Source organism: Carettochelys insculpta, chromosome 2, assembly GCF_033958435.1.
Source record: "Carettochelys insculpta isolate YL-2023 chromosome 2, ASM3395843v1, whole genome shotgun sequence".
Taxonomy (NCBI): domain Eukaryota; kingdom Metazoa; phylum Chordata; order Testudines; family Carettochelyidae; genus Carettochelys; species Carettochelys insculpta.
The window spans coordinates 125,986,373-126,004,019 of NC_134138.1; the positions used below are offsets into that span (position 1 = coordinate 125,986,373).

Consider the following 17,647-nt stretch of genomic DNA (forward strand, 5'->3'; position numbering starts at 1 on the left):
CTACAGGCGAAGATCGTGGACCTTCCCTTTGATACACAAAAGCTGTTTGCAGACTCAACCAACTCGGTCCCTCACCCCAGTAAGGACTCGAGAGCTACACTTAGAACCTCGGGCATTTATACTCCCCCATACAGGAGGGAAAACTTTTACCCTCAGCAAAGACGCTACGCTTACAACCACAGCGTGCTCAATATCAATGGGGCTACGGCCAAGGGCGCTATCAATAGCAGCAACAGTACAGAACTCCTAGGCGACGTTCTTAACAAAGCCGTATGCCCTTGGGTCAGGCCCAAAGGCAACAAGTTTGATGAGTAGGTCAGGGGCTGCACTATCAATACCCTCACTCAATGCCACTCTCACTTCATGTTCCATCATCGCCTCAGACCGTTCCTCTCCCAATGGCAAAAGATCACCACAGACATATGGGTGCTGGAGATCATAGCCATGGCTTACGTGATCCCCTCCCAGTCGCTTCCACTGACGAAGCCTCCCACCAGGCCTCACCTCAGGGACGCTGCCATGAGGCGAGGCACAAGCAGAGGGTGACTCACCTTATGTTCATAAGGATGGTGGAAAGAGTGCTGGAATAATTCCAGGGAAAGGTTTTTATTCACACTACTTCCTACCAGAGACGAAAACAGGACACTGGAGCCCATCTTAGATCTTCGGGGCCTCAACAGTTACTTGCGTAAGCAACGGTTTTGGATGATCACAGTTGCCTTGATACTCACGGCACTGGACGATGAAGACTGGGTTGCAGCACTCGATTTACGAGATGCTTACTTTCATATAACAATCCACCTGGCACACAGGCGCTTCCAGCACAGGGTGCTTCTGTTTGGCCTCTCCTCGGCCCCCAGAGTCTTTACCAAAACGCTGGCAGTGGTATCGGCCCACCTGCACAGACAGGGGGTGTTTATTTTTCCCATATCTGGGCGACTGCCTGCTAAAAGGGACCTCGAAGGCAGAGGTCTCACGCATGATACGCGTCACAGCGGACACGTTTCTTCGCTGGGCCTAGTCATCAACGTCGCAAAGTCAAAGTCCGAACCCACACAACATATCGAGCTCATAGGGGCAAGCATAAGCTCTATCACAGCAAGGGTGTACCTACCCGACGCCTGCTTCCGCACAATCAGTTTGCTGGTGCAAGTCATTACATACAGCCCCACGGTGCCGGTCTTAATGTGCCTACAGCTGCTGGGCCATACGGCGGCAGCAACGTTTATGGTACAGAATGCCAGGTTGCACATGTCAAGCCTGTAGCATTGGCTGGTGAGCGTTTACAAACCGGCATCCCACACTGTCCACAGGGTGGTGTCGCCCACAACAGAGGTGCGCAGATCCCTGGCGTGGTGGGAAAACCCCGAGAATCTGCTAGTGGGGGTGCCTTTTCACCAACCACAAATTTCTAACTTTTTCTTACTACCGACGCCTCCGACATAGGATGGGGAGCGCACATCGGCGACAAGGTAAAGCAAGGGCTATGGTCCCCTGCGGAACAGACACTGCACATAACCATGCCGGAGCTCAGAGCAGTGTTCAACGCCTGCAAACATTTTCGAGATTACCTACGTGGCCAAGTAGTCGGGATTCAACACCGACAATACCTCCACTATGTTTTACATCAATCGACAAGGAGGAGCACGATCCCGTGCTCTATGTGCGGAAGCAGTCCAATTGTAGAATTGGTGCATCGCCAACAACATAACGTTGAAAGCCTCGTACTTGCCGGGCATTCACACCATGAAAGCAGATCAGCTGAGCAGGCACTTTGCAATCACGCACAAATGGCAGATCTGCTCCGATCTGCTACGGCGCATTTTTCGTACATGGGGGTTTCCCCAGATCGATCTGTTTGCCACAAGGTCTTGCACGAAGCCAGAAGGGAGAGAGCTCGCATGATACTCATAGTCCCGCTTGGGATCAGCAGCAATGGCTTCCCTTGCTTTTGCACATGTTGGACCGCCCACCGCTCCCTCTACCAGTGGCACCGGACTTACTCACGCAGGCTCAGGGGTCCTTAGTGCACCGCACCCTCAGGGTCTGCACCTACAAGCATGGCTAATCCATGGCTCAGCTCTTTAAAGAACACGTGTACGGAGGGAGTACAACAAGTCCTGGAATGTAGCCGAAGGACCTCCACCAGGAGGACTTACAGCAGAAATGGACTCGATTCACAGCCTGGTGTTTCGCCAAGCAGTTAGCTCCCCTTGACGTTCCTATACCTGTAATACTAGAATACTTATTGGACCTCAAGAGAGGCGGGTTTTCTCTATCCTCGCTAAAGGTCCACCTCGCTGCTATATCAGCCTTTCGGCATACAGAGGAAGGGCCCACGGTATTCACCCATCCTATTGTTACCAGGTTCTAGAAGGGGCTGGTAAACCTGTAGCCCTCTCGGAAGCCACTTCCACCATCGTGGAATTTGGAATTGGTGCTCAGCACGCTATCGGGTCCACCTTTTGAACCATTAGCCACAGTTCCCATACGTCTCCTTATGATAAAAAAAAACAAAACAAAAAAACACCTTCCTCCTTGCTACTACGTCAGCCCGCAGGGTGAGTGAGCTCGCGGCAGTGATGGCAACGCCACACTGCACAGTATTCTCAAAGGAGGCGGTAACCTTAAGGCTGCACCCAGCCTTTGTTCCAAAAGTCTCTTCGGAGTCCAATCTTAACGAGCCAATAGCTTTACCGTTGTTTTACCCAAAGCCTCACAGCTCCGGCACAGAGGCACGCCTGCATCTCCTGGATGTGAGGAGGGTGTTGGCCTTCTACATAGACAGAACTAAGTCCTTCCGGAAAACGGACAGGCTCCTAGTTTCTCTCTCCCAGGTCAAAAGGAGAAGGTCTCTCTTCACAGAGAATCTCTAAGCACATTGTGTCCTGTTTGAAAATGTGTTACGAGCTTCAAACTGCTTCTTTGCTGGCCCCGCCCAGGGCTCACTCCACCAGGGCGGTGTCGGTGTCAACAGCCTTCTTCAAGGGCGTCGCATTAAAAGACATCTGTAGAGCGGCGACCTGGTCTTCCTACGACACCTTCGCCGAGCATTATGCCCCGCCTCGGGTATTCGAAGAGGATACCCGTCTGTCGACAGCAGTCCTCTTGGGGGCAAGCTGCACATCAACCGATTTACCTACCTCCTTACTTGGGTTACTGCTGGGTAGTCACCTATTGTGGAGCACCCATGGGGACCACTCGAAGAAGAAAGAAGTTACTCACCTGTAGTAACTATGGCTCTTCGAGATGTGTCCCCGTGGGTGCTCCACCACCCGCCCATCCTCCCCGCTTCAGATCTCTGTCTAGTGTTTTTCAGGAGCATCGGAGGCGGTTGGTCAAGGAACTGGCGGGGACCGGATCGCGCACACGGCCGGGGGTGCGCAGGGGGGTGGTGCGCGCCAGCGCATGCGCGATCCAGGAGAAACTGCTGGAAGATTTCCAATCTGCAGTGCCGGGCAAGCCCGACACCTATTGTGGAGCACCCACGGGGACACATCTCAAAGAACCATCATTACTACAGGTGAGTAACTTCTCTTTTCTCTGTTGCATAATTAGCACTTTTTTTTTTTTGAGGCACTCATCTCTTTTCTTGTAACTTCCTCCTGTCTGACCTCTTCTCTCCCTCAAGCCTACGGAAAATGCAACTACTAAGATCATCTACTCTGCCTGCCTGACTCCTGTCTTTGAATTCTACTACTTTCTCTCTCTCCTCCCCTTCACTAAGTTCAAGTTTCTCCTGTTTTCCTTCAATACTGCATATAACTTTGCAGCCCCTACTTCTCTTCCTTTGTCCTTAGTACTGGTCCTCATCCTTTCCTCCTCACAGATGATGCCAGTCTAATTGTTTCTCCTTACCCATCTCTAGGCTTCCTTCAATACTGCCCCCTCTCCTGCTGTATTTTCCCTATGCTGATCTGTAAAGATGTTCTCTTCATTTAAATCCCTTCTGAAGCCTGTTTTGTTTGGGAAACCTATAGCTACTAAGTGGCTATCTGCTTATCTGGTAAATTGCTTTATTTCATGAGTGGACTTCATTTCCTTGTAGAGGGAAGGGGTTAAATGTTGGGGAGGAATGGAAAGGCTCATCAAAGAAATTAACATTTTAATTATATAATTAAAATATTTTATATAAGGGCTTTCATATAAATTAATACTACAAATTAAAGAATTATTTAAATAAGAAAATGGAGTAACAATTACCGAGTGGAAGAGGGGAAATATTCAGAGGCAGGACATAAGAGTAATAGGTAATGATATAATTAGTCAGGATCATAGTTGTAGTGAGGCTGGTCACCTGGTGAGAGCTGCAGAGGAGATTTGTTGCACTAGCAGTGGCAAAAATTGTGGGCAGGTAGGACAAAGGAATCAAATTTTATGTGAGTGGGATGAATGAAGAATGTCATCTTTTTCCAAATTCAAATAACTAAGCATGTATCAAAAAGGTCAGTTATCTTTTGTTATTGAATCCAAGTACAAAGTAGATCAATCCTTTTAGTTTCTGTAAAACTACAAACACTGCACTTGTATCATCTATATTAAAATTTTTCACTAATCGCTAAGGATTTGAATTCCATCTAATAATAATGTATGAAACACTGAGTGTGAAATAAACATGAAGGGCTTAAAACTATGTCACTTAAAATAATTTGTGAGACATAGTCTGGGTCCTCCATTTACCAAAGAGCGATGATGCTTCTGTTAAGAATTGAGAAGAGAGGGGGGGGAGTGTGAATTATTATTTTTAATCTCTTGAATTGTAGTTGGTTTTGAAAGGAAAGACACTTCTATTTAGATGGTTATTCTAGCACATGGTTTATGAGCCACTAGAAGGCTACAGGGTAGCACAGAAGTGCTGATTAAAAAATAAACAGTTTTCTGCAGATGGAGTCAGTCAAACTATGAAGGTCTACATAAACTCTATTTTCAGAACTCCCATTCACTTTCTGAGCATCTCCTATTTTATGTTATTCATATCTGATGACTCTTTCATCTCAGCTGGGTTTCACTGAGGATTATTTAAAAAAATCACATGGGGCACCATAAAGTGTCAAGTATCAAAATGGACCAAAATTCAGTACTGGCAGATAAAAGCAGCTGCAAGTCACTTAAGAGGATATGTGTAATGTAATGGAAGAGAAATCAACCATGGAAAAATATTCTCCAGTGTTCCGTCATTAAAGCAGCTGTAAAGTTAATAGGAAACTCTCGTTATGATCCCTGAAATTTTCAATTTACATTGTACTATTCTTTGTAACAAGTTCTAACTGTATACTTGAAAGACCCTGTTTATCAACTTTATAGCACAGTATATTACTACTAACAGTAAATTACCTGAAAGGAAATTTCATATCATTAGCTGTAATAATAAGAAACTACATTGTCAGGAAGCCTCTACAAGGAGGTAGTCAGCTCCAACAATTGCCTATTGCCATGCAGCAGCCAATCAAGAGCAGTTGTTGAAACAGTTTTCAGAAGAGGCTAATTGGTCACTCTCAAGGTCAAAGTTCCAAAAGTGGTGGTCAGTAATTTGATGGTGAACACTTCAGCCCTAATGAAAATACATTTTCACTACAAACAAAAAATAAGTGCACATGTGAACTTGTGCTTTTCTCATTCATGTACCATCTTCTAGGCTGTCAAACTCATTTGTGGGTGGCAAAATGATGTCATTTAATTCAACAGCTTGTAGTAATTTCCACTCCCAGACCTTCATGAGAGGTACAAATTACTGAGGAAAGTGGGTTGTTAGCTTACAGATGGCGGTATCACTTTTCTTTTCCATTGAGATCACACTATTCCTCTTTCTAGCTGAATGACAATTGTGCTGTCACTAAAATTACATCATACTATCTGCCCTTGGAGGTCATGGTTTATGATTCAAGGGACAGCTGTCAAAATAAAATATACTGTATTATGAGCTTTGGCAATCTCTTAGGTACATACATGTGAGTTTGTCTATTCTAGAAGAGTAGCTATGGATTACAGCAAAAGTGGAGTGTAAATTGAATCCTACATGTAAATGGTAAATTGCAGAATAAATCCAAGATACAGGTGTCACTGATTAATGTGACTAGTGGTGTTCTTCAAGCAGTTGTCCCTATTGGTACCCCCCAACTTCAGATATATATATGTCAATTTCTATGGGTCAGTCCTTTGTCTGATGTATTCTCATACTCTCTGAGGGCACATAGGGGAGGGTAGATCCAAATGCTGCTCAAGTTCCTTCTCAATAGCCTGTAAGTATAAAGAGACTTTCACTGTCCGTTACCTTCAAGTTGGGCTAGTTCGCTTTTTAATTGTTTTCTTGTATTTCAATTTTATTATTTCCTCAAACATGCTTGGTTCTTTCTGGGGCTGCCCCCAACAAGATGGGAGGGGGGCCAGCTCTGCAGGCCCCCAGACATAGTGGGGCCAAGGGCAGAAGATGCGTGGCCTAGGGCAGTCATACTCCCCAGCCCAGAGCTGTGAAGCAGCACTGCAGTGGCATTTCAAAGTGGCCAAGAGCTCTGGTCGCATTTGTCAGTCCGTTCGCTGACTGAGTGCCTGCTAGCACAAGGAAAGGTTTAAATCAGAAATCTAGACACTGTCTTCTGAAACAGATTGAAATTGACAGAAGCCAGATATACTTTATGGGAATATAATTTATTCTTCTTAGAGGAGGAAAAATATACACGTCTGAAATAACATTACATTCAAAAATAGAGGTGATATTGGTAGGAAAATGTACAGTTTTTAGTAAATCAAATTTATCAAGGTTTCCATTTGAAAGAATAGATCATCAGGGCAGATTTTGAAATGGGATCCAAAGCACCCTTCAAAAACTGCATATCACAAAGAGCAACATACTTGTGCATCACTTGCTTTAGAACCATTTGCTTAGGTTTAGAAAAAGTAATTAAAAGTATCCATCAGTGACAGGAAAAACTGCAAAACCTGACCAATGTGATTCTGAAACTGTCATGAGATTTAAGATTTTCATGTTCTGCAGTCTCAGCTAGTTGGGCTAGATGAAAAGTCTGATTATTGAATTCTTGAAGAGCTCAGAGATCTCTTCCTCTGTTTTGCTTCCATGTTTTCAGATGACACATCTGTTGCTATCATGTGATTTTAGAAATAATTGAAACATCTGTTGGAGAATGCATATCAGGAACAGATGAATCTTAAGAAAATATCAGAGGGGTAGCTGAGTTAGTCTGTATCTTCAAAAAAACAACAAGAAGTCCTATGGCACCTTGTAGAGTAACAGATATTTTGGATCATAAGCTTTCATGGGCAAAGACCCTCTTCATCAGCTTATGCTCCAAAATATCTGTTTGTCTATAACGTGCCACAGGACTTCTTGTTGTTTCTTAAGAAAATGTTACTCAGTTTTTTTAGTGAATTTCCGTAATTAAAGAAAAAGAAAAAAAATGAAAAGTACAGAAAATGACACTGGTATTGAGTCTAAAGGGTAACTTACTAGTTAATTAAATAAAGAGAAATAGATGTTCTTCTTTCGAGCAATATAATAGGATAGCATAAACTAATGGCTCTCAAATTGTGGAGTATTTGGTGGTGGTCTGTCAAGCAAGCTGATCACATGGTGCTCATTGTTCTAAATCATATTAAAAGAAGATTGGGATAGTGTTCAGTGTTACCTTTTCAGGTAGTTGCCACAAATCGGATGGGAAGTTGTCTCTGAGGTTGTGAATGAAAGGGGAGACATTCAAAAGGTAGGCACTCTTTGGTAAAATGTGGTTCAAGCTCTAAAAATGTCTGAAAATCCTTTACATGCGATAGACACGTAATTTAGCTTAACTGGCAGTGTTGGTATTTAGAGACGTGGGCATTAAAAACAATTAAGTCCTGTGGTACCTTTATAGATTAACAGATATTTGGGAGCATAAGCTTTCGTGGGCAACGACCCGCTTTGTCAGATGTAATGGAGATTCCAGAGGTCTGATTATACAGGCTCATGAAAAGGAGGGATTCCAGAGCTGACAAGGTCAGTTCAGTCAGGGAGGCAAGAAAAGAGGGAGGCAGAGATAGTGATGATGAATTTGAGGTGATGGGCAGAGAGAATACTGAGATACCATGAAAGAGTCTCAGAGGGGTAGCTGTGTTAGTCTGTAGCACCTTAAAAATACTAAAATCCACTTTTTCAGATTGGATTAGTCAGGTAGAGTCCAGGGTAAATATAATGGGAAGGAGGAAGGAAAGGCGGGGGGGGGGGAGCAGAGGCTCACCTATCACTAATACAACCAGTGGAAGAAGAAAACTAAGTGGGATCATACTGAAAGAGCAATTTCTAGTGGAGACAAAGTACAGCAAGCAACTGTTTTGGTGAAATAGAAAGCCAATTCAGCTTTTTTTAAAAAAAGGTGGTAGGAGGGTAACAGGTTAAATGGGAGATGGAGGTGGCAGTTGACATCACTGAAGACAAAGCTGTGGGATAGAGAGATCTATCTGTCAAAGAGGAATGAGGTTCAGGAGTCAGGGAAACAGTAGATGAGCCTACAGAGATTAGGAGAGAAGCAGAAGTAAAATGGTGTTGGAAAGAGGTGGGGTCAAAGCTATACAAACAGTGAGATGCAAGAAAGAAGCAACATGGGGTTTATTTCTGACTGCCTCTGACATGCATAAACAAACTCTCTAGCAATTCACTTAACCTCTGTGCTTTGTTTTCCTATCAGCAAATTGGTATATCTACATATTTCACAGTGCCGTTGTAAAGCAAAGGTGGGGAACTCCTTGGCCACAGACTGGATCTGCCCCTGCCCTACTTTAGAGCCAGACTCCTGATGAGGTTCCATTGAATCCAGCTTGCACGTAAATGTCATTGACCCCACCCCAGCCCTGCTTACCCCTCCCCCACTCACCTGCAGCATGGACACGTCTGGCTCATTGTCCTGCAGGTAGGCAGGACAAGGAGCCCACATGCAGGTTGGGTGGCAGCACCAGAAGTGCTAGAACCACTTCAGGGCTCCTGGCCAGGTGGCAACTCCTTGAGTGCTTGCAGCCCAGGTGACAGTGAGGAAAGGCAGGGAACCTTCCCCGTTTGCATGCTTGCTGCCCAGATCCAGCTCAGGTGTGGTGACAGGGAGGAGCCCTCCCTGCCCAGGGGAAGCTGCAGCAAGGACCTCAGCAGCAGCTTATCACCATATGGGGAAACTCTGGGGAAGTGGGAGGTGAGCTCTTGCAACCCCTTCTCTCCACCCACAGCCTGCTCCAGCTACCTCTCCCCCGAGACACCCAGGTCCCTAAAACCTCCAAACCCCAGCCTACTTCCCAGCAGCCCCCTCCTACACACAAACCCTCATTTTTGATCCTCCCCAGAGTGTAGGGGAGCCTGCAAAATCTACTAGCTCAAGACCCCTAAGAAGAGTTTTCTTCTGCTTTGCCATCAGGGCCCACATCACTGAAGGGGTATATTTTGCTTCTCACTTTCAGGTGGTCTCCAACTGATTCTTCTGTGAGTCAGCCCCCGCCCCAGACTAAAAAAGATTCCCCACCCCTTTTGTAAAGCTGTATTTGTCAATATTTCTAAAGTGCTTTTAGATTCTGATGCAAATACAACATAATACACTGCTGTTAGATTATGGCAGAATTTTAATTTTCATAATTTAGTGGGGAATATGTTTTGTAGTCAAAAGATCTATTTTTTTAAACAGTTACTATCTTGTCAAATTATTTTGAAGAAATTTCAAAAGCTTTTCTTTATGTTGGATAAAGCTAATAATGGCTACATCCCTCCTGACTGAATAGACCTTGTCAGCTGTGGCCCTCCCCTTTACTGAGACCCCCTCTTTAAATCCTCCTCTGATCCCCCCCCCCCCATTCATCTGACAAAACAAAAGCTTATGCTGCAAAATATGTGTTTATAAGGTACCACAGGACTACTTGGTATTCTCCATACACTTACATAGACTGCAGAAGTGAGCTATGAGCATCAATAGCTACCCAAAAACAAGTCCTGTGACATCTTATAGAACATTGAGACGAGAAATGAAGTCAGTTCAGGCAGAGGGGATGTGGCCTATTATCAGTAATTAATGTGGAGGCGTGAACATGAAGAGTGGAGAAACTGCTTTTGTCATGGGCCCACCATTCCCAGTCTCTGTTCAATCCTTGGTTGATGGAGTCAAATTTGTGAATGAATTGACACTCTGAAATTTCTCCTAGCTGTTTTTTAATTTTTGTTGTTGTTGCTGAACTGCTACTTTTAACTCTGTTACTGGAGTGGCCAGGGAGACTGAAGTGTTCTCCTACAGGTTTTTGTATGTTACAGTTCCTGAGGTCTGATTTATGTGCATTTATCCCCTACTTTTAGCATGTTGCTAAGCTCCTGTGTGTATTGAGGCACGCTTGGAGCTTTGTTGTACCCAGCACCCAGCCCTATTACTAGAATCCTCCTGTGGTCTCCCCCATACTGTATTATAAACAGGACAGTGCACAGGGACCCAAACGGCTTTTTGTATCCGCTCCCCCTCATCGTGGACTTCCACCTAGAAACTTTCTTTAAGTTGCAGTGCCAGAATCTCCAGATCACGCCCGCCATCCAGGCACTGCGTGGGGCATGTGTCTTGGCATCCTCGGATTTGTTCCCACAACAGCTCTGCTCCGTTATTCCCAGTGACCAGCAGCGGGCGGCTGCAGGCCGGACTGCCTCCCTGCCCTAGCCCGAGCGTGCGGCAGGAGATCGCAGACTGTGAAGGAGACGGAGTGGCAGGAGCGAGGGATGGGCAGGGAGGCAGCAAAGAGCACAGCGCGCGCGCTGCGGAGGAGCTCTGGGCGGGGCACAGAGGAGGGCGGCGGCGGCGAGGGGAGGTGTGACCCTTTAGTGCTCTCGCCCCGCCCGGCGGACGTGGCCCGGCCTCCCTCGCTGCCTCTTCACGCCGCTATGGCCGCTGCTCTCTGCCGCGGCGCCTCCCCACGCCGGCTGCTGCTGCTCGGCGCCCTCCTGCTGTGCGCGGCTCCGGCGCGGGGCGACACGTCGCCCGAGCCGGTACTGGAGCTGGACCCGCACGCGCGGCACCGCTACAGCGCCGAGATGCTGCACCACGCCGCGTCGCACGCCCCGCACTTCGTCATGTTCTTCGCCCCCTGGTAACCGGCCGGCGCGCGACCCGCGGCTGACGTGGCAGCGGCCGTTGGGCGGGGCGGGGCGGATCTGGGCGCTGAGCCCGGGAGGCGGAGCTCGCCGGGAGCTGCCTGAGGCTGCCGGGCCGCGGGTGGGGCGAGGTCAGCCCGCGGGCAGGGGTGTGCCCGGGTCCCGCTGGCAGCCGGGGGAAGAGAGAGGAAACGAAGGCGCGTTGCCCTGGTAACATCGGCCCGCCCTGGCTCTCGCCTGGCCCCAGCTGGTGCGAAGGCGCCTTGCTGAGGGCAGCGCCCTCGTTCTTAAACGTCACCGTCTGTCCCGGCGGGCGCAGGCCCCACGGCAGCCCCGTCCCCCTTTGTGTGCTCCGAGACCCTCTGCCCTGAACCGCTTGTGAAAGAGAAGTGACGGGGCCAGAGCTTGGGTCTGTCCTCGGGAGGCAAGGCCACTGCAGATAAGCGAGTCTCGCTAGGGCACTTGCATGGCTGGAAAGGACTCAGCTGAACTTGAATTACCTGGCGTGTCCTCACTGAGGAACGTGGACAGGAGAGTTTCCTCCTATCAATCTCCTTTATGCCTTGTGATAGTGAGGAGTACAGGGGTTGAAACTGCTGCCCCCTGAGAGGTCCATGTTGTGCATCCCTAGCAGACACGTGAAATTGAAACCCAGAAGGTTGACCCTGAGTGGGTCGATCTTCCACTTAATGTGGACATGGCCTGATTGTTCTTCTGGATTAAAGTAAAAGCGTGGTAAAAGCAGTGGCAACTGACTTGATAGCGTCTGGCTAAGCTTCCAAAAGGAATTTTGTTAAAGCCAGCTGTTGATTATTCCATGGATTTTCTTATGTCTTCCTTGTTCAATGAATAAGAACAAGGTAAATCACATGCATTTTGCATGTGTATCTTAAGCCAGGCCCCAGAAAGTTGTGTGGAACATGATGTATCATGCATTTCTAAATTCCAGTCTCAAATTTACCACTGTTTGACATGGGCCCAGGCAGATGATAAGCAACCAGTTTCCCTTGGCTCTATTAGGAGTTGTGGTTGCTCAGCATCTCTGAAAGTACAGGCCCTTAATCTGTTTCATTTTAGTTGCCTGAAAAATAGGAGTCATATCTTTCTCAAAATTATGTTAATATTTGTGCAGCACTCTGAAGATATGAAGGTCTGTATAAGTGATATCTGTTGATTGTGAATGTCTTCCGTGAGACACATCTGTATGTCACTTTAGTCATGTTAGGCATTCATATTTGGTTTATCCGGTCATTTAATTGAGAAGTCCTCTGGTTCCAGTTTTAGTACATTACGTTTCATACTTTAGCAATGAAAGTCATATGAGCCCTACTGAAATCAATTGGCTTTCCTCTTAAGTGTGGTGGCCTGTATGTGTGAAACTCAGTGCAGGGTTGTTTAGTATCTATGTTTTGAGTTAGAGCTTATTCTTAACTCTTCAGGTGTTCAGTGAAATTTTGTCAATGTTCTTGTGCTGTGGCTTTCCAAAGAGCTATAGCAGGGGGGTGGGGGAATTGACAAACCCCACACCAGCTGGGGCTCAAGCAGCAAGGCTGCCTGAGTCCCAGCTGGTGCAGGGTCTGTCAACTTCCCATCATGGTGGTTCTTTGCAGAGCTGCAACAAGGGGAAATGCTGATCCCACAGGAGCCCATTTGCAACAAGAGGCAGCTGAAATACTGCTTCTGAGCTCGAATGGGCTGGTGGGAAGCCCATGTTTCCTCCCTGTTGTGGCAAGGGGAAGGGAGGGCAGGAGCCTGTTTAAATGCTGCATCCCAGCTCCAGTGAGCTGGCAGAGAGGGGAGTTTACTCTTTGGAGCTGCCTACCCCTGTGACTAATTGAGTACCACAGAAATTTTCCATGGTTACTCGCTTACTCAACATGCCATTTGATCCCTGTTTAGCTCGTTGTATGCATTACTGTGTTGCAAACCTCTCTAGGAAGACTGTAATCATAGTAAATGTGACATTTATGAGCAACTAATTCATCTGAAAGAAGTGGGTGTGCCATGGAATTGTTTGTATCATTGAAGTGTGCCATGTCACTGAAAAGGTTGGGAACCACTGCTAAACCCAGGGGATCTTGTGACATCAAAGTAACAGTGAAAGCAGATGGAATTTTTAATCAGAGGACAGCTGTTGCAATTTATGTGGGAATTGTGCAATCGAGTCCTCACAGGTACAAGTTGAAAATAATAACTTTAGACAGTGATCACCTTCTTAAAAATGCTTTGTGTCTAGAGTTACTGATCTTTCCCAGACCTCAAATAAGTTCTTCATTACTCTTGGATCCGATCTGTAAAAATTCACATGAAATATGGGTTTGTGCTATCTTTGCATCCACATCTTTTCATAGACTTACTGGCAAACGTACGGAAAACCTGCCAATTACAGAATATATTAGCTTAAGCTAATTGAAAATATTAGTGTATCCTACAAGCTAAAACTTGCAACCATTGGAAGCTTTTTTCCAAACAGGTCAATTTGTAGCTGTTTACAGGGTGTCACTGTTTAATCAACCTTTTGACTTGGGGATAATCTGAAAATAGCATTAATTTTAGTGATCTCCTTAGAGCAGTAGGTGTCTGTCTACTGATCCAGTTGTACCTCTTGGTATGACTAAATTGTTGGTTATATTTTTCAACACCGCAATCCTTCATTTTAGTGATATAGAAAAGGTAGGCTGGTCTCAATCTTTGCCACTTTACGATCTCTCAAGATGTGAACACCCTATTCAAGATTTGTCAGCAGCCATTTGATTAGAATGTCGCTGAGCCACCAGCAAGACCTAGCAGTGGTAATTAATTTGCTTTTACCTGTTTGGGCATGTTTCTTTCAGGGAGATTCCGAAGAGTTGTGGGTAAGTAATGCTTCCCTTGACAGTCAGTAAGGGTTGATCAGTTGACTGGTCACATGTCAAAACTGGTCAGATATTTTAAACCACTAATTTATTAGAACAATAACAGCAGTCAAAAAACAGAGTGAGATTTTATGATGTCCAATAGGCTTAGCCAGAGGTAGGCCAAAGTTTTTATCGAATTACAAAATACAAGTAATGTAATTGTTACTTAACTGAGAAAAATGTGAAACACCCTGAAGTATGTGGTGATGTATATATTTGAGAGCAGCATTATGAAGAGGCTTTCTGCTAAGAATAGAGGAGTGGAGTTAATTTAAATGCCCATTGAGCATAGATTGTACTTTTTTCGACAGGAATGTTGGGGGATTTAATAGCAGTGATACTTTTGCATGGTGAGGAAGAATTTTAATGGCTGTGAATCTTTTCTTTATGTTCTGGGGAAGGAAATTTAGTGACCATGAGACCTCTTCTCCCTCCCTAATTCTCATGTAAGTTAATATCTATGTATTTGTCTAGTCAAATATATATGTTTGACGCCTTCGTAGCAAGAACTGTGCCTTTTTGCTTTGTAAACCATGGTGTGCATTCATGATTTGGTATTCATGTAGAGATGCATGTACATATGATCTCTGTTCTAGAAGATGCTTGTCAATTAAGATGTTCAGCTTTCAGTTAGCTAACCTTTGGACAACAGGTGGATTGGTAGGTAGTAAAGTGAGTGATCAGTACATTTAATTATGGTGAAATCTAAAAAGTAGACTGCCGTTTGTATCACGGTATTCTTGCTGGTATATCTGACGATATTTTACCAAGATCAGATAATAGGTTTGTCAGGTCAACTGAATGTTCAGAATCAGGCTGAATTAACTAAATCAGAGAATTGAGGAACACCTGTGTTGTGTGATGTCTTGATTTTAGAATGCTTGTTTATACATGTCATCTTATGGTACAGAATTGCTATGACATCTGAGTGCTACATGAACAACAGTTAAAAAGCCCACATCATTTCATGGCAAAACTGTGAAACTGCTATGTTCTTGGCTTATTGTTTTTAATTTCAGTGACCTTCATTCTGAACATCTTATAAAAATGTTAGCCAACAATTTGAGCACGTATTTTGCACTGTTGTCTGAAGAGCACCACATCTTTGCTCCAGTGAGGCAGAAAGGAAGTGCATTGTGCAGGTGAAGGACAGTGGGCTGAGGAAGTTGTGATGTGGCTCTTAAAATAATTGACACATAAGTGAAGAGCAGAAAATTTCAGTTGCTCTCAATCTACCTTTTTCCAGTAATAGTGCATAGGGAAAAGGACAGTATTTCAAGAAACCAGACAACTTAATGGTTTATGGATAATAACTAAGACTTTGATTTACATTTGGAAACAAATGGCGAGTCTTTGCAGAGGACTGAGAGTAATAGTCATGCTCACAGCATTCAAGGCCACAAAAGAGGTGTGCAGTCTATACCACTTGACTGTGATCTTTAGTGGTAACAGTAAGAGCACCATGCTCATTAATATCACACAAAAGCGACAAAGATGCATATGGTCATACAGGTACATAAAGTTGATCAGGTTAGGCTTTCTTTAACTTGTGGACTTTTCTGATTGAACATATATTGCTTTTTCATGTTACAACCCACGATAAAATCATGTTAGAATTCATGGTAATATCTGACTATTGAATGATTAAATCAGTTAGCAAGATGACTCCTGTCATGATGTGGCTGCAGCTGCCACACCAGGGGGAAAAAGAAATCAATAATATTTGGAGAAGAGCAGGAAAGAGATGGATGTAAATTTGAGCCCACAAGTTACTAATCAACTCCATACTATAATGATACTTCCTCATACTGTATTATCAGTGTGTCCGAACAGCTACTTTTTGGCTAATTTTGGTTTACTGACTCAAAATTGAACATTGCTTTCTTCCTCAGTACTTCATAATTTCAACTTGTATTAACTTTGAAGGGGAGAGCATAGCAAACTTCAGGCATTTAGGAATAAAGACATGAGAAGTAAGTTAAGCATCTGACTAGCTAATGAGAATTGTTAAACTATTCATGCTCATCCACAAACTATTATTGCAACTGTACTTGAGTTTCAGAAATGATGGTCTCTTTATTATGGTGTTAAACAGTGAAATTTGCATGAATCAGTTGTGAATCATACCCAATTGACTTTACTTTTTGAGCTTCTACATGTCTTAGACAATAGAGAGCAAAATTTGTTACAGTTGTAAGCTTGTGTCAGTAATTTAGGAAGACACTAACAATTAGCATGCGATCACAGCAACCACAACAAAATCTGGAATCTAATATGTTGTACATTTTTGTTTGTGTGCTTGTTTTGTGCTTTTTTTTAAAAAAAAATTTAGATTTGTGGGCATGCAAAATTTCAGTATCTCACAAGTATCAGCTTTGTCTTTTTATCTGTGTAGACCTTCCACTCGTTCATAAGGTAGGCTTACCACTTGTATGCCTTCCACTTTTGACGCTAAGCTATATGCTAATAGTACTGTCATGATACTGTCTTACACAAAAGCTCTGGGCATCTACTATGCAAGTGTTGCTTTTGTGAGCTGTTTCTTTTCCTCCCTCAATGAGCTATGTGTACACTCATCCCTCGTTAAACAAGTACTGTACTTATGAGTACTTGCTAAAATGAGGGACACATATACCTCCCTTTGTTGACTAGATGAGTGAACTCCCCGCCCCCCTCGCTAATACAAGCCTTACCTCGTTCCCTGCAGACCCAAACTGCCACAGCCTGAAACCCCACTGGCCCTGCAGACCTAGACTGCCTCAGCCTGAATTCCCCATGCTCCCTGTGGCCCCAACCCGCCTCAGCCTGAAACCCCGCTGGCTTGGTGGCCCCAACCCACCTCCGTCTGAACTCCCTGCAGACCTCAGTCTGAACCCTCCTGCCCGCCCCATGGCCTCAACCTGCTGCAGCATAAACACACACACCGCCCCCCCCCCCACCGCCTGCAGCAGCCTGAAACCTCCCTGCCCTCTCTGTGGCTGCAACCTGCCTCCAGCCTGACTTCCCCCACCCCGTCGATCCAACCTGCCACCAGGTTTTAACCTCCTTCCTGCTCATGGCCGCAAACTGCTGCCAACCTTTAACTCTCCCCAACCCCACCAACCCAAGGTTCACTTACCTTTCAAAAGCAGCACCACATGCTGCCACTCCTTTGCTGAGTTACAAGCACTTGGAACAAATCAGAGACTTTTATATGTATTTTAATGGGAATTTAGTGTCCCTCTTGTAAGTTTTTGTCTACAAGCAGAAATCTGGGAACCAATTGTGCCTGTATAACGAGGGATGAGTGTATTAACATGTCACTCTTCAGGCCACCAAAACTGTCCCCCAAACACTCAGCAACTAACATCATTCAATACAACTTCAAAGCCACAGAAAAGTTCTCTTCCAACTCCTCAGGTTTACAAACTCTTGAACCTATCTAATTAATTCTTGCTAGATGATGACATAAGAGAGCAGACAACTTAAAAATAGCATAAGCCAGTGTTGAATCAATGTATTACAGCAGTGGTTCTCAACCAGGGAGGACTATGTTTGTCTTTGGGTATGCGACAGTCTTCTGGGGGTGGGAAAGAACATCAGCTCCTCTGAATACTTGCCTAGCTTTACATAAAAGCACTAGCAAAGGCGTGCAAACTGAAATTTAATACAATGACTT

The 17,647-nt window shown here is 45.0% G+C and overlaps 1 protein-coding gene across 3 annotated transcripts in view; it reads left to right on the top strand.

Annotated features, from left to right (window-relative positions):
• TXNDC5 (thioredoxin domain containing 5) overlaps nt 1-17,647 on the top strand; it is a 130,096-nt gene that overhangs the window by 81,096 nt on the left and 31,353 nt on the right. The window contains exon 1 of one of the 3 annotated variants that reach the window (XM_074987705.1): nt 10,857-11,088. The exons of 1 other annotated variant lie outside the window; for it this stretch is intronic. In XM_074987705.1, coding sequence (XP_074843806.1) covers nt 10,883-11,088 — 206 coding nt within the window. In that variant the 5' untranslated portion in view covers nt 10,857-10,882. Of the gene's footprint in view, nt 1-10,856; nt 11,089-11,238; nt 11,303-17,647 lie in introns of those variants that run through there. One more of the 3 variants, XM_074987707.1, reaches the window with a different exon arrangement.